This window comes from Bidens hawaiensis, unplaced genomic scaffold (assembly GCF_021521415.1).
Source record: "Bidens hawaiensis isolate Kalapana, Puna unplaced genomic scaffold, B.hawaiensis_p1.1 tig00004474_1, whole genome shotgun sequence".
In the NCBI taxonomy this organism is placed as follows: domain Eukaryota; kingdom Viridiplantae; phylum Streptophyta; class Magnoliopsida; order Asterales; family Asteraceae; genus Bidens; species Bidens hawaiensis.
In genome coordinates, this window is record NW_027491269.1 from 2,000,187 (window position 1) to 2,023,595 (window position 23,409).

At 32.8% G+C, this 23,409-nt stretch overlaps 1 protein-coding gene across 1 annotated transcript; it reads right to left on the reverse strand.

Moving 5' to 3' along the window:
* Nucleotides 1–20,281: 20,281 nt before the first annotated feature.
* LOC143626659 (protein WHAT'S THIS FACTOR 9, mitochondrial-like) lies at nucleotides 20,282–23,382 on the reverse strand. The gene is made up of 2 exons (XM_077096661.1): nucleotides 23,319–23,382; nucleotides 20,282–21,604 (listed from the first exon to the last, which is right to left on the reverse strand). Exon 2 carries the CDS (start codon nucleotides 21,525–21,527, stop codon nucleotides 20,388–20,390), a length of 1,140 nt encoding a protein of 379 aa, XP_076952776.1. The 5' UTR covers nucleotides 21,528–21,604; nucleotides 23,319–23,382; the 3' UTR covers nucleotides 20,282–20,387.
* Nucleotides 23,383–23,409: the final 27 nt, after the last annotated feature.

Here is a 23,409-nt window from a genome sequence, read left to right on the forward strand (position 1 = left end):
AGTGAACCTCTATGGCTTCAAAAACCTAAGGGGTTCAACGTGGCATCAACCTTTATCGAGTTAGGGGCATCACCTAGCAGGCTCACGGGTCTAGCCTGTTAGGATGTGCAAAAATGCATTGGATCGACATGAAAGTAAAATAGTGTCTTGGAAAAGATTTTTGAAAATTACAAGTCACTGTTAAACTTAAGGTCGATAGTGACTTTTAAGTTTATTAGAAACAGTGAAGGTTGATGGTCGACGGGGTTGCCACCGATGTACGCTTTCTGATACCGAATGTAATTGCAGTCTACAACGGTTACACCAACTACCATAATTGTTTCTATTACACTGTGACATTTCACTCCAACCTTTTGTGTCAATTCGATACCTTTTTTGTTGAACGGCTCAATTTGATGCCTAAATACAATCATTTGGCCTAATTTCATATATCACTTATTGTTCAATTAATAGAACCTTTCTGTTTTATCTAATTACTAGGTTAGATCCTGGGTATTACACGGGTGATAATAAAACAAACATTTTCAGTTCATATCATAAAATTACAAATAACATATATTTGGTCATACTTAAATTCAAGGTGCAAAATTACGACAAAAATGTCGCCTCCCATATTATCAATTTCTAGAAAGATGGATGTTGGCATTTTCTTAAAGTAGCTTTGTATTTTGTAGTAATAAACCAATGCTTAACATATATATAAAAGTAATGGTATCATGTGAGTGACTCGTTTTTAGTAGAGTGCACACGTAAAAGGATATTTAATTCTTTATGTTATGCAAAATGTTCATTACGAGTTTAATTATTTATGTTACGCGACACATAATAAAATATACTTACAAATTACAATCTGTAGACTCTTGTCATACATAAATTTGTAATTCTTTGTTCTAACTTATTAATTTAGCACTACTATAAAAACGTCTATTAATACCGGTCATAAAAATGTTTTACAACACTGTTGAATAAGATGTAATTCATCGTTTTAAAAAGAACAATTTTCTAAATCTGTTGTAAATAGGAAGAAACTAGCGTTGTTTATTGTACTTAGTGAAAAGTAACGTTGTTTATTGATAACTAGCGTTATTTAAAATGTTGATGGTTCCTCCACAACTGAATACCGTTGTAAATAAGAAAGAAACTAACGTTTTGAATTTATTGAAAAGTAGCTTTGTTCATTGAAACTCGCGTTGTTTAAAGTTTTGAGGTTCCCTCACACCATTGTAGATAAGAAGCAAACTAGCGTTGTTTTGTTGAACTTATTGTAAAGTAACGTTGTTTATTAAAAGCTAGCATTGTTTAAAGTTTTGAGGTTCCCTCCCACCATTGGATACCGTTGTACATAAGAAGAAACAAGCGTTGTTTAATGAAATTATTGAAAAGCAGGTTGTTTTGTGAAAACTAGTGTTGTTTAAATATTTGAGGTTCCCTCCCACTATTGTATACTGTTGTAAATAAGAGAAAACTACTTTTGTTTATTGAACTTATTGTATGTAGCGTTGTTTAAAATATTGAGGTTCCTTCCCACTAATGTATAGTGCTTTCATTTCTCTCATTTAAAAATTTTCATAAATTTTATTTTCCATCTTTAACCTTTAAATATGACTTTCTCAAGTTCTCTCTCTCTTTCTCTTAATCCACTCTTCAAATTGCATATGCGCCTATTGAAATTTGTTTAAAACAAGGTATACTTCGTTGATTGTGTATATAATTTTAGTTTGGGTTTATCAGGCTTGATTTTTTTATGTTAAAGTTGTAAATATCAGTTTACTTTATGTATTAGTAATGATTTGTTTATTTTGTGCTTATGTTTACCGATTGGAATATTGCATATGTATAGGGACATCGTTATGGTGAGCTTGTTGATTGTTATATATCTGCTTTAGTTACGTGATTACATATCCATTCAGTGATTGCCTTCATTCGCTAAATAAATTAGTTGATTAAAGGAAGAAGCTTTTTCCGTAATAATTCAATATAGGTATGCATCTCGTTCTTTCACCTTTTGAAGTTTTATTCGCTTGGATAATTAATATTAAAAAAAGAGAGTGATATATTGTTTTTGGAGTTATTTGATAATGAAAAAAACATACAATTAAAGGAAAATATAATGCACACAAAGTGTTTGATAAATAACATAAATGGGGATTATATATCGTTACACAATGTAAAGGAGATGTTAGTGGTCAACATTGTCTGTTTTGAACAATGTTAAAACGGCTTTTTTTCTAATCCTTTACAATTTGAGCCACACAAAATAACTTTCACATACACTAATTTGTGTTATAGACAAACGGAATTTATTACGTGTTGTAACTTTTATGTATTATGTTCATATATATTGTACCTTAAAAATGTTTGTTTCATATGTAACTACTAATGCACACTAATTGTATGATAAAATGCTTGAATCAATACCTACTATAATAAAGTTGTAGTCTCATGTAAACGGCTAAATGATCCATTTTCACATATATTATAGAGTTGGTTTCCTTGTTTTGATGAATATTATAGTATTCCTTTTTTTGGTGGAATTGACATTTGTTATTTTTGTCTTTAGTTGAACCAAAGATGGACAAAGTATTACTAGAAGAAGGGAATGAAATATGGCTTCTTGTTCAAATTGTTGAAAAATATGCATATACGATTTTGAAGATTTTAAGAATGCTGTCTAGAAAACATTTAAGAAATGTGGGGATATAAAATAACATTGTATATATATTTATTTAGATTTTATTTATAGGTTAGACAAGTTTTGTATAAATGTAAGTGTTTTATGTATATAGATTGGATTTTGGGCTTTTAGTTACTACAATACGCTGGTAATACAAATATAAATTTAATTTTAAAAAATGACAAATGTGTAGAAGAATTGTTTGATATAGCCAAAGAAACGTTATTTTTTAAATCATTTACAACAGTCTTTTCGATATTTTTTTTACTACAAAGAAGCGTCTTTTATGTTGAAGCGTTGTTTTGTGTACCATTTTACACCGGCTTTTAAAGTGTTGTTTTTAGATATATACCATTTTACACCGGTTTCTAAACCCTTTTAAATACATTTTGCAACGCGACGTTTAATACAGTTTTGAAATCGTTATGTAAACCACATTTAACCATTTTAAAATTAACTTTTTATGTACTATTGTAACAAGATGATCAAACATTTCTATACTGAATTATTATTATTTTTTTGAACGGCCAACGAATTCTTCAAATATTCTCATAAGAATTTTTTAACAAATAAATTCCAATCCTTATTAAGAGGTAAACGAAGTAAACGTAATTGTTTAATAATGTCAAATTTACTATTATTCAGCGTCTGATCAATCTCCATCTTATCAGAGTTTTCAATATCATATTAGATTTTGGATTTTGAAGCACACATAATAAGTTTTTGAAATGACAGTTTAAATGATAATGTTAATTAAATATGGAGAATCCAAATGTTTAATTTGGTGTTAAATGAAAACAATTTGCGGGATTAGAAAATTGCCACATAAGATTAAAATGAGCTAGAAAAAGACATGTTGTATTAGATGGTTTTTTGTTTATTAGGAGAGTAAGGTTAAGTTGGAGTATAAGGCCACTTGTAGTAGGGTGACAAAACAAGAAAAATGGGGCGATATTTGTGGCGAACACCGATCCCGGCTACAAAAGGGGCGATTTTGTGTGTGTGGGGGGGGGGGCGACAAATTTTTGTCCGGCGATTTGGTGTGGAGAATATTATTAATTTAATATGTTGTGTGGGTGTAATATATATATTAGGCTACAACACCATTACACTCCAAAAATAAAAACATATCATTTGCTAACTGGGTGTCACATTGCGCAAAACGCCCCATTATGTAGCCCATCCACTACACATAGGGGGTGTCTGGCCTAGCTTTTTTAACAAAGCTTATAGCTTTTTTAGTTTTTTTTTATAAAATAAGCTTCATTTGGTGTTTGGTTTAGCTTTTTTAGCTTAGGCTTATAAGCTTATATAAGCTAATTTGTAGAAGCTTATTTGAAGATGGTTTTTTAGCTTATTTGTTTAAGGAGGCAAATTACTCATTTGTCTTCAAATGGTGATGGATTAATAATATTGAAGTAACTTATTACTATAACAAATTAAAAATGATGGATTTAACAATTTATTAAGATGTATAATCAACTTATAAAATATAAGCTAATCCAAACACTTAAAAAAGGCTTATCAAATGATATAAAATAAGCTGTAAGCTTCAAAAAGACATAAGCATAAACACAAAAATATAAGCTTGGCCCGCCAAACACCCCCATAGTCTAAAGGAAATACTAGTTTAAAGTGAAAGAGTCCGATTCAGAAAGATATCAAATATATATACTAGATCTATGAATTCGTACGTGTTTACTATTTACACATTAAAACTAGTCAATTACTTGCATTGCCTCTCTGGTCACATCTCATATTATTTTACTCATATTAATATTATACCTAACATAAGTTTATCCATAATTTTTAATAATACTTCCACCGGTTTGTTTATATACTTGTAACAATTGGTCATTATATTTCTTGATCTTTCATTGAATGCGTCTCTTGGGCGTTAAAATTGTGGAGATGTTGTAAATTGTGATATTTATGATAAGTTAAAATAATACGATCACCCATGCTTTAGAACACAAAATGAATGAAATTGTAAAGTGAAACTATTTATGTTTTACTTTATTCGTCTGTGATTTCGTGACGAGTGGGGCCAGCACATTACTCATATATACTTCTCTAGATGATGATGTAGATTTACTTTACGTGTCTATTTTATTTACTTTACCAACTTCTAACTTAAATTATTTATTTAATATCTCTCAGTCACACCATGGGGTTTCTTAATAAATACTTAACTTATTATAAATTAACAAAAAAAATCATATTTACGTACAAAGATAGGTATGTGTTGATTCTAAATCACATGTTTATATTAACTTTTTTCTTAATGAAATATCACCAATATTGTTAAAAAATGGTAATGACTGAAAAATATAATACAGCATTTCTGTAGTAATTAACAGTCAACTAATTAGTCATATAAATATCATCAAATTTAAGGTCATATCTTAGTAAATATATACAATTATAAATACACATATATACATGTGCGTGTTAAACAAAGAACCAATTTTATATATTCAATGATGACAATTGTATGAACTTGATATGTATTGTATAGATGACAATCGCATGCAGTATGATAAATAAGCGACAACACAAATATTGTTACACATATTAGATTATCCTGTCGTATATTGTCATATACTAGACGGGTGCCCGTGCGATGCAGCGGGAAACACAGACCTTAGTAATTATGTAATAGATTTATGGGCGTTTATTGTTTTATTTAAAAACGTGAAACCGTACGTTTATTGATATATTTGGATTAATCATTCTTATTTTAAACTCAAACTGATATCAAAGTACAAACCAAATCGGAACCAAATCGTTGATAATGATTCGTTTTGGTTGGTTTCAATTTTCAACGTTTTGGTTCAGTTTTCGACGACAAAATATCATTACTAATGATTTGGTTCATGGTTTAACCCAAAACCATCAAAATTGGACCACAAAAATTGTCATTTTTATAACTTAAACAAACTATGACAATATCATACTCAAATTAAAGAGAATTAAACGCTCATTTTTATAGTACAATTTTGTTTTAAAAATATTGTCGTACGAAAAAGTTATGACCGTTTGAAAATCGTGGGAGTAGTTGGGTTAAAAGTGAAATTAAAAATAGTAAATATGCAAAAGATAGAGGTTAAATTTATAATTATTCTCTAAATTTACAAAAACATGAATAAAGTTGAAGGACTAAGATGGTAACTATCATTGACAAAGATGTAAAACACGTGATATTTAAGTATGCAATTACCACTTTTTCCCTCTTTGTAGTTGTACCATCTGCTTAAATAATTGTAAATCCCTTAAAATCCACCGTCTTAATTTGCCCATCTTTCACTCATTATATATAGTATAGATATGGATGGAGTTTAAACTTTCATTTATTTATAATAGGAAAGTTGGATTTTAATAATCCCAACTTAACGCAGTTGGCCGATAATAATCCCAACTTTGAAAATAGTTGTCACTAATCCCAACTTTCACACTATTTGTGTTCATTGGACCTCCGTTAACAAAAACTTAACGACGTTAAGTTTTTTCAAATTTCAAACTGATATTTTAGAGCTTTGATCGGAATGAGGATACAGTCGATTGATGTTAAACTTATCATCAAACGGTGGTCCAAACGATTAAAGGATGCTTCAATTATGATGTTTAAACTTTTAATTAACAAAAATCAAACTGTTTAAAGCGTCATTTCGAGTTAAGTTTTACATCAATCGATTCATATTCTCATTCTGATAAAAAGCCCTAAAATATCAATCTGAAATTTGAAAAAAACTTAACGTCGTTAATTTTTTTTAACGAAGGTCAAATGAAAACAAATAGTATGAAAGTTGGGACCAGTGACGGCTATTTTTAAAGTTGAAATTATTATCGATCAACTGCACTAAGTTGAGATTTTTAAAATCCAATTTTTCTTTATAAAGCTCCTTAATGCATGCGTCTAAAACAACCTAAAGATAAACAAAGACTATAACATATTGCAGAACTATCAAACAAATATATAAAATAATTTTTTAAATATTAGGTGAAGTAATAAACGTTTTTGATTTTTATATTATGTTGATGCTCAACCTAGTCATTATTATCATAAGAATAAATTAAAAGGTGGAAATGATTGAATGTATTTAAACGTACACGTAAACTGAGATTAAGAAGTGTGAAAAAAGAAAGAAGTTAAATAAATAAACTTTTTCTTTGAAAGTCCAACAAAGTCCGGAGACTTGGGTACACTTTGGTAAATGGTGATATACACTCACAATCACAAACAGCACGAGTGATCTAGCCAACCATCAATTTAAAGGGAAACTTATCGCCTGAAGGCCCATTGTGACTCGCGAACCACATTATGTTATGAACGAGACTTGAACCAGTAAATTAATAAAGAAAGTCATCGTAGTATCGTTAAAGCATTTTTTATCTGATAATAAATAAATAATTGATGAGGTTAATTTAAGATTTTTTGAATGGATATAGGTTGTTGTACTTGTTTTCCGTGCACAGTTTTGGTGAGATGTAGTGCATAACACAACAAGCATGCCCACCTTCTTCGAAGTTTCCCTAAATGTTTCAAATTCAGCGGCACCATCCACAAACTTCAAATGCTGTGTTTGGTTTGTGTGCTTGAATATTACATGATTATAAAGGAAAAAAGAACAAATAAACTAATTAATTATTACATAAATCAAACTATTACGAAACATAAATATAGTATGTGTTCCACTAATCATGTCGAATTTGATTATTAAAGGATTTAGGTATTGTTTAAAATTCATTGTGACCATGTTGTTGTGCTCATGATTGTGTGAGGACCAATGGAAAGAAAAGAGAGAAACATTAAGATTAAAAAAGTTTAAAGTGCAAAGAAAAATAAAAGATAGATTGTGTGGTTTTGCTAAGAGAAATATAGCCGTATGAATTTAATATAAACTAGGTTTTTACCTGGCGCAACACGGGTTGTATCAGCTACGAGTCAAAGCGAATTCGGTCAGTATCAGCTACGTTCGTTACGATACCAAAACTTGACCCAAAAGGTAATTTTGTCACGTTAAAGTATTCAAAACAAATTAAAAAATAAAAGAAACAAAAATGCGGGTGATGCGGCAACACATCTACACAAATTTAGTATGTGTATCGGGTATGTTTGGTTGAGAGCTTTTAGGGGTTTTTAACTTTAACTTTTAAGAAAAAGCTCATGCTCAATTAAACTTCTTGTTCGATTGAAGGAGCTTAAAGCTTTTAGGTCATGAGAAAAAAAATTCAAGATTAAAACTCCTATTAGTAGTGTTTAGAAAAAGCTACAAGTTTTTAGTATTTTAAATTACTTAAATAACATTTCAAAATAAATACAATTAATATTATTTTTTAGTTATGCCATTTTATACATTTTATTAAAAGCTCAATATAGTTTGTCAAACATCTAAATATATCTAAAAAGCTACAACTACTAGCTACAACTAACAGTTTCCAGCTACAACTAACAGTTTCCAGCTACAACTACCAGCTAGTTTTGCTAAATATACCCTAGGTATCATTAGGTTCGTGACGATACCATCAAGAAAAAACAACAAATCCAGTTGTATTATGTCTGAAATAACTTCAATACATGTTTGGTTCGTTGATTTCTTTTATTATATAACTAAAATACAGTTATTATTTAAAATCCATAATCTTAAAGTACTAACTTAAAAACCGATTTACAACTAATTTAGCAATTGAAACGTAACTTACATGTATTATAAAATAATCGAACAAAACCAAATAAAAAACAAAGAAAACCTAGATGCTGCAAGAATCAAACCCAGGTAGGAAGATAGAAACAAAGGAACACACACCACCAGACCACCTATAGCATGTTTGGTTTACAACTCATATTCTACATTGACGGATTCAGAAAATTTTTTTACAGGGGTCGGAAATTTTAGCAATCGGTCGTCTATCGTTGAAAATTTTTCGGTATCTTCGGATCGGGTTACATAAAAAGAAAGATAAAACAAAATAAGGTTATAGATACAAAACAAAATTAAGTTAATCACAAAGTGCATTGAGACAACAAAACCCTGAGTCGATACAAAAAAACCCACTTATTTACGCATGCTATAAAAATCATAAATAAACTTTATTTGTTTTATATATAAAAACAAAGATAAAGCCAAAAAGTTATATATATACACATAGTATTTTTCGTGTAAACTAAAGAGATAAAATTACAAGATAATATAATAATGTAAAAAAAACATAAAAGAAAAGCTAAAAAACTTGAGTAACTCAAGAAACTCTATGTACTATAAGAAAGAAAAAAAAAATTAAATTATTGTAAAAGACAAAAAGATAGAGAAAATGGTGCCGCTAAACGTACCCACCTTACTCCATTTTTACTAAATATACTTCCCTCTGAACTTATTACATAAATTACAATTAGCACTTAACATTATTTATATACATATTAGTCCCTACAACATTACTTTTCATTTGATAACCTCCACTACATATATCAAATTAAAAACTATAGAGTATTACTATTAATTTATTTTTTTAATATTAATATCATAAATATTTATAATATCTTTTTTAAATTTTTAGTAGAATAATATCCTTATTTTACCATTTTATCTTTTACAAAATAAACCAAAAACCCTAAACCTGAAACCCAAAACCCTAAACCCTAAAACCTAAACCTGAAACCGAACCCTAAACCCTAAACCCGAAACCGAACCCTAAACCCTAAACCCTAAACCCGAAACCGAACCTAAACCCTAAACCCGAAACCGAACCCTAAACCCGAAACCCGAAACCTAACCCGAAACCCTAAACCCGAAACCCGAAACCGAACCCTAAACCCTAACCCGAACCCTAAACCCTAAAACCGAAACCCAAAACCCTAAACTCGAAATCATAAAAAGAAAACGCAACTTGTAAAAAAAATAATATTAAATCCTTACTTTTGTGCTAATTTGGTAATTATATGATTTCAAGGGTTAATATGAAATTGGTTTTTCCAACCGGGGTGGGGGGTATGACAAACAACCAGAGAGATACATTTAGGCAAACCCTAGAGAAAGTGTGTTGACAATAAGTGCACATTTAATAAAATATTAATTAGCATCTTCTTCTTCCCGTAATCAATTTCTTAGCTCCCGCTGTAACTTTACATTGCTGGAAATCTTTCCGGCAATATTTTTTCTTCTACTTTTTGTCTTTTCTTCTTTTCTTGATATTTCACAGGGGTCGGTCAAGATTTTGTCGTATATATAACACTAAATCTTATTTTATCACAGGGTACGGCCGACCCCTAGGCTCAAACCGTAGTTCCGCCCCTGATCTTCTATGTATATATACATAACGGCTATCAAACCCATGATTTTTATCTATTATATACATAAAATGAAACAAAATTTAAGATTAGTGACCTTTAATAAGGGGAATTGCAACCGTTTAAAACTAATGAATTTTTTATATATTTTAAACATATTCTTAAAAAAATGAAACTATAAAAGTTTTAATATATAATTTTTTATGAATGTCTCATTTTAACCAAAGGAAAAAAAAATTTATAACTTAAAAGGCCAACCATTACCCATCGTGGAGTCCATCACCACGAACGTAGCCTTGTAATGCTGTGTAGATGCCATCCAAATGTGCCACAAATAAATTGAATCGTCGTCAGCTTTCTGGTACGCAAATATACATTAACTAGACGTTAAAAATATCTTAGGTCATAATATATATATATATATATATGTATATATATATATATATGTATATATATATCAGGGGCGGACATACATATACTTGAGCCGTAGCCTCCGCTACGGCTCAACTTTTTACGGGTAGCGTAAAAAAATAAAAATTTTGTCGATTTTCGTGTTTCGTTACGGCTGGAAAAAAAAAAACGTTACCGCTAAGATTTTAAGCCCAACCAAACATATGTTTTAAACCTAATCAAAAGCCAAAGCCCAAATAATTTTGAGGTTGAAGTTTTTACTAATCGACATCATTTTGAGGTTGAAGTTTATAGCACGGTCTTGGATATGCAAATTCAAGAACTTGGAAATAGATTTAGTGAGGTCTCAACTACTTTGTTAGAAAATATGTCGGGTTTAAATCCTTGTGATTCGTTCTCCAAGTTTGACATATCTAAGATAGTGGATTTTTCAAAGATGCATCCGAATGATTTTACTAACGAAGAAAAAGGGTGTATTCCGGGTGATCTTACAACCTTTTATTACACTTTAAAGGAAGATGCTAATTTTGCAAAACTGGGTGGAATGGGTGATCTTGCTCGTGTAATGGTGGAAACTGGAAAACACACAACTTTTTCTTTGGTTTATCGAATATTGAAGCTAGCATTGGTTTTACCGGTTGCAACTGCAACCGTTGAAAGATGTTTCTCTAAAATGAAGCTTATCAAGACGGACTTGCGCAATCAAATGGATAATGAGTATTTGAACAATGCTTTAGTTTGCGGTCAAAAGAGAAACGTTTGATAAAGTAAATGAAGAAGATGTAATGGCTCGGTTTCATCAATCAATCAATCAATCATGCCCAGTAAAATCCCACCGACAGCAAAGCTATAAGTAGGGTCTGGGGAGGGTGGGATGTAGGCACATCGTACCTCTATCCAAAGAAATAAAGAGGTGGCTTCCAGAGAGACCCTCGGCTCTAAGTACATGTGTATGAAGCAAAATAAAGGAAATCAAAGTTTAACAGTTATATAAAAACTACTAATAATTATAATAATATTAATAATAAGATCACAGTTTAACAGCTATATAAAAGCTAATAATAATTATAATAATAATAATAATATATGTAAGGGAAATACCATTATGGTATGTGACGTAAATAAGTTAAGTCTAAGCCCTAAGGTATTCAATTCTCTCTAAAAATCCTTAACTTTAATTCTACTTCTCCACGAATTCCTATCCTCAACCATGTCCTCGGAGAGGTTTAGGTCTATCAAATCATGCCTAATCCTCTCATCCCAAGTCAATTTCGGTCGTCCTCTACCCCTCCTCCTCTCTATAGTAATGTTTTCTACGGATCTAACAGGATTCGTCGTCTGTCTTCTCTTTACATGTCCAAACCATCTCAATCTCCCCTCTCTTATCTTGTCTGCTATGTTCGCCACCCCTAATCTCTCGCGAAACACAACGTTTCTTATTCGGTCTAGCCTTGTGTGCCCACACATCCAACGTAGCATTCTCATTTCTGCTACCTCCATCTTCCGCACTTGTGCCTTCTTGATGGCCCAACAATCTGTTCCATATAGCATTGCAGGTCTAACTGCCACCCTATAGAATTTTCCCTTTAGTTTAGTCGGGAAACTCTTGTCGCACAATATACCTGTGGCTGCTTTCCATCTACACCATCCTACCTGAACTCGGTGGGTCACGTCACTGTCTAATTCCCCATCGCTCTGTACAAATGATCCTAAATACTTGAACTTCGTTACCTGCGGGACCACCTGCCCTTCAATTGTGATCTGTGCGTCTTCATTGTCGTTTATCCCACCAAAATCACAGTGGAGGTACTCCGTCTTAGATCGGCTAATCTTTAAACCTTTTGTCTCTAAGGTTGTTCGCCACTCCTCAAGCCTCATGTTTAGCTCTTGTTTTTTCTCAGCAAGTAACACAATATCGTCTGCGAACATCATGCACCACGGGAGAGTCCCCTGAATCGACTTTGACAACTCATCCAAGACTACTGCAAAAAGAAACGGGCTCAACGCTGACCCCTGGTGAAGACCTACCTCTACAGAAAAGAAATCAGTATCCTCCACTGGCGCACGGACACTTGTTTCACTCCTGGTATACATATCCATAATTATCTCTATGTATTTCCTGGGCACTCTTCTACCCTCCAAGCACTCCCAGAGCACCTGTCGTGGCACACTGTCGTAGGCCTTTTCTAGGTCAATAAACACCATATGTAGATCACGCTTCTTCTCTCTATACTTTTCCATTAATCTTCTTATAAGGTGTATTGCCTCTGTGGTGGAACGCCCAGGCATGAAGCCAAATTGGTTGACCGTAACCTGAGTTTCTCGTCTAAGTCTAACCTCAATCACTCTTTCCCATAGCTTCATAGTATGACTTAGTAGTTTGATTCCTCGGTAGTTACCACAACATTGGGCGTCTCCTTTGTTCTTATAGATAGGAACTACAACGCTGCTCCTCCACTGGTCTGGCATCTTACCTGATTTGAGAATACTATTGAACAGAGTAGTTAACCACATGACTCCTTCCTCCCCCAGACACTTCCACACCTCGATGGGTATGTTGTCTGGGCCAACCGCCTTAGAACTTCCCATCCTCCTAAGTGCATCTTTCACCTCTTCTCGAGTGATCCGTCGGCAGTAGCAGTTATTCGATTGTTGTCGTTGAAAGTTTGTGTTGTCATGTTCTTCTTGGTAAGCTCTCCCATTGTTAAAAAGATTGTGGAAATAGGTTTGCCATCTTAGCTTGATGTCCTGCTCCTTGACCAGTACATGCCCATCTGTATCCTTTATGAACTTCACCGGTCCTAGATCTTGCCTTCTACGCTCCCTGGCTTTGGCAATCTTAAACATAGCATGTTCCCCCTCTTTTGTTTCTAGACTTTCATACATCCGTTTAAAGGCCGCCTTCTTTGCTTCCGCCACCGCCTTCTTCGCCTCTATCTTGGCCGTTTTGTAGTTGTCCCTCAATTCCACTCGCTCCTCCTCATTCGTGCACCTCATTAGCTCCCTAAAACATCCTTGTTTGTCCCTTATCTTGTCTTGCACTGCGTCATTCCACCACCAAGACTCCTTATGCCCACTTGTCTTTCCTGTTTTGACCCCGAGAGTCTCCTTTGCTACTTGGATGATCTTTGTCTCCATAGCTTCCCATTTATGAGTTGAGTCCCCATTTAGTCGAGCCCGCGTATGCAGTATGAGTTTATCCTTAAACAGTAGGAGATTTTCGTCCTTCAAATTTCCCCATCGAATTCTCGGTGTACCTTTCTTCTCTCGAACAGTCAGCTTATTTCTGAAGGCTATATCTGTCACTAGTAGTCGATGTTGAGTCACAACTGCCTCCCCAGGTATGACTTTGCAGTCCTTCCACCAACGTTGGTCTCCTTGCCTCATCAAAAGGTAATCAATTTGCGTGTCGCGTCCGCCACTGCTAAAAGTGATTAAATGAGAATCTTGTTTCCTAAAATAAGAATTTATAATACCTAGGTCATGTGCCACCGCAAACTCTAGAAGATCTGTTCCGGTCTCATTCCTATCATCAAAACCGAAACCCCCATGTACGGCTTGAAAACCATCGTTAGCCTTACAAATGTGTCCATTAAAATCACCTCCTATGCAAATCCTCTCCCCCCTAGGTATGCCCCCTACCACTGCGTCTAGGCAATCCCAAAATTCTCTCTTTTCCTGATCCCCTAGGCCTACATGAGGCGCGTAGGTGGAGACTACTGCCACTACTTCCTCTCCTAGTACTAATTTCAACACCATAATCCTGTCATTATGTCTTATCACCTCCACCACACTAGTGTGTATTTCCTTAGCCACTGAAACCCCACTCCATTCCTAGCTCCATCAGACCCCGAGTACCACAACTTATACCCATTACACTCAGCCCCTCTATGTCCTTTCCACTTAGTCTCCTGGAGGCATGCTATCCGAACCCTACGTCTTTTAAGCACATCTACCAATTCTAGCAACTTACCATTTAATGTTCCTACATTCCAAGAAGCCAAACGCAATATACGCTCCCTATCTTTACTCTTTCCTACACCCCTCTTTTCAGGACATGGTCTCAAGTAATAGTCATGGTTCATACGCTCTATGGTTGCAACTGATCACACAAACACAAGCAATAGAACACCAAATCAATAATAATAATAATAATAATAATAATAATAATAGTAACAAAAACTAATAATAATAATAATAATAATAGTGTGTAGCAATAACAATAATAGTCAAGAGATCTTAAAATGAAAATAAACTCAAAGGATCCGGATCACGTATGTTCTAATGATAATAATAATAATAATACTAATAATAATAATAATAGTGAGAAAGGAACGAGTATACCGTGAAGATGATGAAGGCAGATACAGCTCAACGGCAGCCAGGTTACAAGAAGCTCACTCTTTTGCTTTGGGACCCCCAACGGCAGCAAAAAATAATAATAACTTTATTCCCGTGGACACGAACACACTGCCGGAGGAAGCTTGTACGGTAGTTTCGAAGGTGATTCTGCCGGAGAAACAGAAACAGATCCGGTGATTCTTAATCACGAGCCCGAAGGCGATGGCAGGTCAAAAAACGGCGGTAGTTGATGGTTCTTCTCGCCAAAGAAATGGTGTGGGCAGGTGAGGCGGTGGCTTTCCTCTTCGGCGAAGCACAAAAGCAGGGAGTAAGAGCGGTGGATATTAATAATAATAATAATAACAATAATAATAACAATAATAATAGTAATAATAATAATAATATAATATGATAATAGTAATAATAATACGGGTAGATAATAATAATAATAATAATAATAATAATAATAATAATAATAATAATAATAATCACTTCATTTCCGATGATGATGGTGAATGCGAGGAGCGAATTAACCGGCCAATAGTTGTTGGAATTCAGGTGGCGGCGGTGGCTGCCGGAGTAGAATTAACCGGCTGTGCGGCGGAGTACTTCCGATGATGATGGTGACGGTAAACGGGAAGAGCAGATCTTCTCAACACCAACAAGGTGGTGATGTGTGGTGGCGTGTAGATGGGTGGGTGGGTGGGAGGTATGTGGATTTCGTTTGTGTGGCTGCCGACGATGATGGTTGTGTATCGGAGTTACGGTGAGGCAGGTTAGAGAGGGGGAGATATTTGTAGTATATTTACTGTTATTCGGGTTGGTCGGCGAGGTACCGTTAATATTTTCCGGCCGTCTATGTTATGACCGTTGTAATTCCGACGAGGTGTAGCTAAGTGGACTGTACGGAGAGAAAAGTAGCTAAGTGGACTGTACTTATGGTTTTTGTAATGGCTCGGTTTCAAGCTATCAAAAACCGAAGAGGATATATTTACAACCCAACCTAGATCCGCCATTGTTGCTCGTTAAACCGGTTAGTTTAAATTTATTTGTCATCATGTTATTTATATTTGTTTCGTTAATATTGTATTAAATATGGGGAAAATTTTTTTTGAGCGCTACGGTTTGGTTTCGAGTCTAGATCCGCCACTGATATATATATATATATGTATATATATATATATATATTTCGGATTCAGGAAAGAACTCTCATAGATCTTTTTTCATTTTGGAAGATACATGAGCGAAACAATCAACCTATTGATATTGGAAGATCCAACGGATTCTTCCAATGTATCATTTCTGGGTCCAATGGAATTCATAGGTATAGGAAGAAGCCCTATCAAATAGAGATTTTTTCTTTCGACCATATTTCGATTGTTAATACGATATATAAGGACCGCTACTCCAAAGAGTATTACACCCTTGATCGTGAAATATCGATTGCTTGTTGAACCCTGTGAATTGTGTGAAAGTAGGATACTCAAAATTCGGGAGTCAAAAAGTTTTATAAAACGTTCTTGGTGGAGCAAAATGTGAATGAAAGATCCCACTGAATTGAATTGGGTCCACTGATATATATATATATATATATATATATATATATATATATATATATATATATATATGTAGGGGATGATTCAAGAGAGAAGTCGTTTTACTGCGAGAAGTGCGAGAAGTCTATCTAGGCCATTGATTTTGTTTAATCAATGGTAGATATTGATAATGACAATATTGTAATAATTATCAAGTCATTTATAAGGTTATTAATATAAAATGGGTAATTTAGTCATTTTTGTTGAGCATTAAAAGGATTGCTTTAAAGGAGTCAGTGTCTATTTTAAATGTCAAATTTCTATATTTAAAGTTACTCTCCAATAAAAACGTTTTATAAAATTGTCTTTTATTAACCATCTCTCTCTAATAAAATATTCCTAAATTAGTTTTTTTTTCTTATTGTATTGTTTCTTCAATGCTTTTGTTCTTTACTATTGATTAAGCAACGAGTTTTTTTTTATCTAGTGTAGGATATAAACGTTTATTTTATATATATATATATATATCTAGTGTAGGAGTAATTTTGTAAGTATAGCTTTTTGTAGTTTTACAAGGTAGTATTTATTAGTGTAGGAATACGATGTTCATGTGTAGTTTATATTTTATTAAAGAATTTATCGGATGTCATACTTACATTATTTATTATATGATATGGTGATTTGGAAGTTATTATTAAAATTGAGAGTGTCATATTATTTTGTGCGGAAACAAGATAATGAATAGTTAGTTTATAATGTCTATAGGTATCGGCACGTTTATTAAAGTTAACGTATAGTATTATTGTTAATATTCGCAAAATAATGTAGGAGTAACTATGTTATTGTGTACGATTAACTATATTACGGTGTGTTCGAATAATCTCAAACAACATTTTTCTAATTTGTTTTGTTTTAAATTATTGTTATGTTATGAGGTGTAGGACTAATTTTGCTACTGTATATGAATAACTTTTGCAGTTTATAAAATCATAGCATTAATTGTAAGAATATCACATTGTTGTGTAGGTTATGAATTATAAACAATTGGATTCAATGTTATAGTTACATTATTTATTAGTTATTATATTTTTTGTGTTTCTTTTGTATGTTATGCTAGTATGAGTATGCGTAGTATATAGTTAATCAGTGTAGGATTGTATTATGTGTGTAAGACTATATGTTTATATACTTAGTCTGTGTAGGATTATACATTATGATCATATAGTTACTCTGCGTAGGATTATTTCACTGTGTAGGTTATATATATGTCTATTGACTAATTTATGTAGGTTCGATCATATTTGTTAATTAAATGTATATGTTTTTTTATGCATAACTCATTGTGGTAGGTAGTATATATATATATATATAACAAATGGAAATCGACAAATAATAAGAAAATCGATGAATAAATAATAATAATAATAATAAATAAATAAATAAATAAATGATTTTAATGAAAGTCTGAAAGTTGATCGATGAATAATCTAGAAATAAAAAATTGAATACGATAACTAAAATAAATCACAAAGGATGATCGGTGAACTTTAATTTGAAAGTTGATTGGTAATAAATAAACAAATAGAATAAAATAAACAAATCCATAAAAAAATAATATGATTTGTAACTCTAATATAATTTAATAGTTACCAAATCAAACAAATGAAAATTTTACTAATTTACCCCACTAATTAATTAAATGAAAAATAAAAAAGAAAACTTGTGATTGGTTGAAGCCACTTCTTTCATTTCTTGCAATAATTTGATTTCTTTATTGAACTTAAATCTATATATCCTAAAAATAAGTAGTTTCCTAGGAAGACTAGGAATAAATCATAGCCATTGGATCATGCTAATCAATGGTTGAGATTTAAAATTACCAATAACTGACATAGTTTCCTAGAATTACTCTTTCATTATTATAACCGACATAGTTTCCTAGAATTGTTCTTTCATCACCATTTGTAATGCCAAATGTCAAAATTTCGTTGGTTAAGGGTTCAAATAAAAAGAAGAAGTTTCCTAGGAATGATAAGAACCAATAGAATTTTGACATTTGGCATTAAAACCTATGGTGAAAGAATAATTCTAGAAAACTATGTCGGTTATAATGCTGAAAAAGTATTTATAGGAAACTATGATGGTTTTTGGTAATTTTAAATCTCAACCATTGATTGATATGATCCAATGGCTATAATTTATTCCTAGTCTTCCTAGGAAACTACTTGTTTTTAGGATAACCCTCCCCTATATATATATATATATATATATATATATATATATATATATATATATATATATATATAGAAAAGGGTTCAAATAAAAAGAAAAAGTTTCCTAAGAATTGTAAGAACCAATAGATTTTTGACAAGTGGCATTACAATCTATGGTGAAAGAACAATTTTAAGAAACTATGTCGGTTATAGTGGTGAAAGAGTAATTATAGGAAACTATGTCGGTTTTTGGTAATTTTAAATCTCAACCATTGATTAGCATGATCCAATGGCTATGATTTATTCTTAGTCTTTCTAGGAAACTACTTTTTTTTATTATAACCCTCCCCTATATATATATATATATATATATATATATAAATGTTTAAATAAGAATAAGGAGTTTCCTAAGAATTGTAAGAACCAATCAATTTTTGACATTTGATATTACAAATGATGATGAAAGAAATATTCTAGGAAACTATGTCGGTTATAATGATTAAAGAGTAATTCTAGGAAACTATGTCGGTTATTGGTGATTTTAAATCTCAACCATTGATTAACATGATCCAATGGCTATAATTTATTCTTAGTCTTCCTATATATATATATAGAAAAGGGTTAAAATAAAAATACATAGTTTTGTAAGAAGAGTAGGAATAACACAAAATTTAGAGTTAAGAAACTATATAGCATAAATCCTTAATTCTAGAAAATTATTTGGTAGTTTAAAAACTACCAATCTCAACCATTAGATCATAAATTCAATGGCCTAGATTGATTCTTACTCTTCCTAGAAAACTATTTCTTTTTATATTAACCCACCCCGTGGAGGGTTATTCTAAAAATAAGTAGTTTTCTAGGAAGACTAAGAATAAATCATAGCCATTGAATCATATCAATCAATGGTTGAGATTTAAAATTACCAAAAACCGTCATAGTTTCCTAGAATTACTCTTTCATCATTATAACCGACATAGTTTCCTAGAATTATTTTTTCACTATATGTTTTAATACCAAATGTCAAAATTATATTGGTTCTTACCACTCCTAGGAAACAACTTTTTATCTGAAACCTTTTCAACCCACCCCCACCCCTATATATATAAATAAGCACTTGGAAAACTACAAAAGCAACACAAAAGATTGGCAAAATGCAGAAATTTTGTAGTATCATTAAAAGAAAAAAAAAATTCAAAACAAACTGTTATAACACCTTTAATTTAAAATTTAAAAGAAAAACCTTTGGAATCCATTTGAAGATGATAACTTGGTGACTTGGAAGGAAGAAAGGATAATCCTTGAAAGAAAGATCTTCAAAAGAAGAGACATAAAAAGGGTTGATAAGGAAAATAAAAAAGAAACAAAAACTACAACAAGGCTCTAAAAATGGTCAATTGATTCAATAGAAATGAATATATATCATTGTTAATTTCAACCACATAATAACAAGTTCACATTCGTCATTCAAAATACTTGAGCATCTTATAAAAATAGCAGCATACACTGCATAAAGAATACTGTGAATCCCTCGACTGCGGACTCAATAAAGTAGGTGCAACTTTAGCCACAACAGCCGTTTGTGGGAGCGAAAAACACCAATTGGAAACGCTCTAACATCATATCATATCATCACTCACTCTACATATCCAAAAATTATAAACATAAATAAAATCAAATTAAATACATCAGAATAAAAACATAGCCTTGAAGTCAAGATTGTCACTCCAAATGCCCCATACATATTTTGTGCTAATGATAATGGCACATTTAAAAAAAGGTGTTTGAAACCTTTTTCAGACAATGGGATTAGTAATCCACACTCACAGCAATATAGAATAACCCGACCCGACCCGCCCAGCTTCAAAATTTCCATTTTGACCCGTTATCCAACCTGTACGACCGGCCTATTTTGCTACGTCTAATCATTAACCTCCTTTAACATAACCACTCACTCGCTTATTAACACCGTTAAACAACCTCTTTGCTTTCACTTTCTGATTCATAAGATGAAAATACCGATACGGATACCGAATCCCCATCAACAAAGGCCTTTCGACTAACATATCCTTCTTAAAACTCTCCCTCAAAACCACAGTTTGCGTTCGAATCTTATTCGAAACATAAAAGATCCCGGGATGATGCACCAAAGCCCGTTTAAACCGTGGCCCAAACCCCAAATAATCCCCTAACATCAACATATTCTCCTTTTCAATCTTTTTTGATATAAAAAGATGCATTAATTCATGCAAAACCGCCACTGTATACTTCTCGGCTTGATCAGTATTCGGTGATAAAAAGAATCCATCTTGATACGGTGATATGTAAGGCAGATTCTGCCATTCATGCATCCAGATTCTCACTTTCTTTTCCAAATCAAAACCATTAGGTAAATTAATCGGAAACTTAATCGGAATTCCCTTTTTACCCGCACTGTTTTTCTGCAGATCTGAGGTTGCAAGATTGGCTCGCCACATCACCAGCTCTAAACCAAACATGTTTGAATTCATGTTACAAATCTGAAAATAATCCGGGAAGTCGGGAAGTAATGTGAGGATAAAATCATGTGGCAAACCGAGGTCAAAGCGAAATAAATCAATAATGTTTAAGGGAAGTTTTCCCGCACGTGTGAGCATTAATAATTTTGTTAATCGCTCGGCTACATCTTTTTTGTAACTGGTCGAGTAAAGAATCCTGGATTCTTCGTTGTGAATGGTGAGCGCTTGCGGGGTGAGTTTGACGTGAGGGAGGGAGGATGGTTTTGATGGTTGGAAGATTTGAAACAAGGAAGGGTATTTTTGGAAGAAATTAAGAGCGGTGGTCGGGAGGTTAAAGGTGGTTTTGTAAGCGGATATGGTTGAAAGGGGGGTGGTTTTAGAGGGTTGTGAAATGATTAAGTTTTTGAGTGAAATGATTTGATTTAAGTTTTTTTCTTTTTCGACTGCGAAGTCGAAGTATGGGTCTCGGACCCATTTGACTCGGGCGTCGACAAATGTGCGAACGGGTTGCCCGTAAAAACGAATGTAAAGGTGGTTGTTTAGGATGGTGGATCGGGTAAATAGTGCCATTTGAGATACCCTTACCAAAATGTCTGGTAGTTGTCATGAAAGACAAGCTGAGAAATCATCAAAACTACACAATGATCCTTCAAAGTTAAGATTAAAAAACATTAATAGAGGCACATAATCATCTGCTATAACAAACCCTATTAAGGGAAACTTTGAAGAACAGGTCAGAATCGATCATTAATAATACAAGTTTGGTTGGGCAATATGGCCAAAAAATTTTCTCCTTTTTAATCTATTGCAAAAGGGTGAAATGAATGATGTAGTGAATGGAGTATGATAAATGTACAAGTTACAAATGAAAGACAAACTCAATGCTAGCGTTTAATTAATAGTCATACTACTCAAACCAACCACAGAAATTGTTCTCCAAAAGTAGACATGTAAATGAACCGAATGTTCAATGGATCGTTTAGTGAGAGGTTTGTTTATGTTCGTGAACAGAATTTTTTGTACAACTAGTTAAACAAATGAACATGAACACATATCTCTCTCGTTCATTTATGTTCGTGAGCGTTCGTTTATTTATATTTGTTCGCTCATTTGTTTGCGTTCTTTTATGTTCATTTATGTTTGTTAGTTTGTATTTATTTAAGTTTGTTCGTTTACGGTTATCAATGTATTCAATTAAATACTTAGGCCCATTACAATGTAGCCTAGTTTTAATAACGTTTTAGGCCCAACACATTGATGTTCACATTTACTTTTAATTCATTTTAGCTCAATTATGTTCATTCGTTAATGTTATTGAACCATTCGTTTATACAGCATAATGTTAACAAACGAACACAAACACATTCATTTTCTTAACGAACACGAACCAAAAAAAAACCCTGTTTGGTTAAAGTTAAATAAACTAAAATGAGCATGCTCCGTTCTTGTTCGTTTACAGGCCTACCAAAAGTTGTAAATGCAAAATTCAGATTTTATACAACTTATTAAAAAGACCTAATCTAACATACACAATGATCTCAAGCTTTTGTTGTTGACCAAGAGAATCCTTTAGGGAAAACTCAAAGGGCCCCACCAATACCCTGCTAACTAAGTAAAGCGATATGGCCTTCAAGGGGTCAATGCAAAAAACCAGCCACCCCTTGAAGGTTAACAATGATCCGGAGTTGAAGATTGCTGTTGTGCTTGTTAATAAGTTTGATTTCTAGAGCGCAGTTCGATTATTAGTATTTATTTCTTAAAAAAGCTGTTTTAACACCGGAAATGCCATTGACAGCAAATCAATGGTCAAGAAATTGATTCCTTCAAAGTCAACTGTTGGGATGTATGCAGAAACTGAAACTGAAACAACAGCAAACTCCTTAAAAAAGACGGAACGTTGATGGCAGGCCCATAAGGATCGTGCTTTAGATTCATAGATTGTCATATTCTGACAACAGTGGCCAATAACTACTGTTGGTTCTTGTATGATTTGGATCCTAATTGCCAACTGGTGGCGGTTTATTTTAACAGGAAAGTGTGAATCTGCATGCATGCATGCATGCATACATACATACATACATACATACGTGGGTTGGATAACAGGTCAAAATGAGTCGGGCTAAAAATTATATATATTTTTAAGGAGGCATCTTAAATAACTAAATTGTTTTATTCACATACTACATAGAGAAGAAATGCTAAAATGCAAAAAGGAAGGCATTTCTAGACAATTGCGTCAAGTTTATTTGAGCTACAACTTGAAGAACAAAATAAGTTGAAACCCTAATGGTTTCGATTGAACGCAAAATGAGGTACGCACATGCATATGAATTGTAAAAAGCAATGGGTTGAAATTGAAACCTGTAGCAGCGGCATCTGAAGGTGCACTGTTTGTTTTCAGTCACAAGAGACCAAGGGTTTTGGTAATCACATCCACATATTGGAATGAATG

Bases quoted from the DNA above. Each gene is read 5' to 3' on its own strand.
- LOC143626659 (XM_077096661.1), bottom strand. From the start codon at position 21,527: ATGGCACTATTTACCCGATCCACCATCCTAAACAACCACCTTTACATT.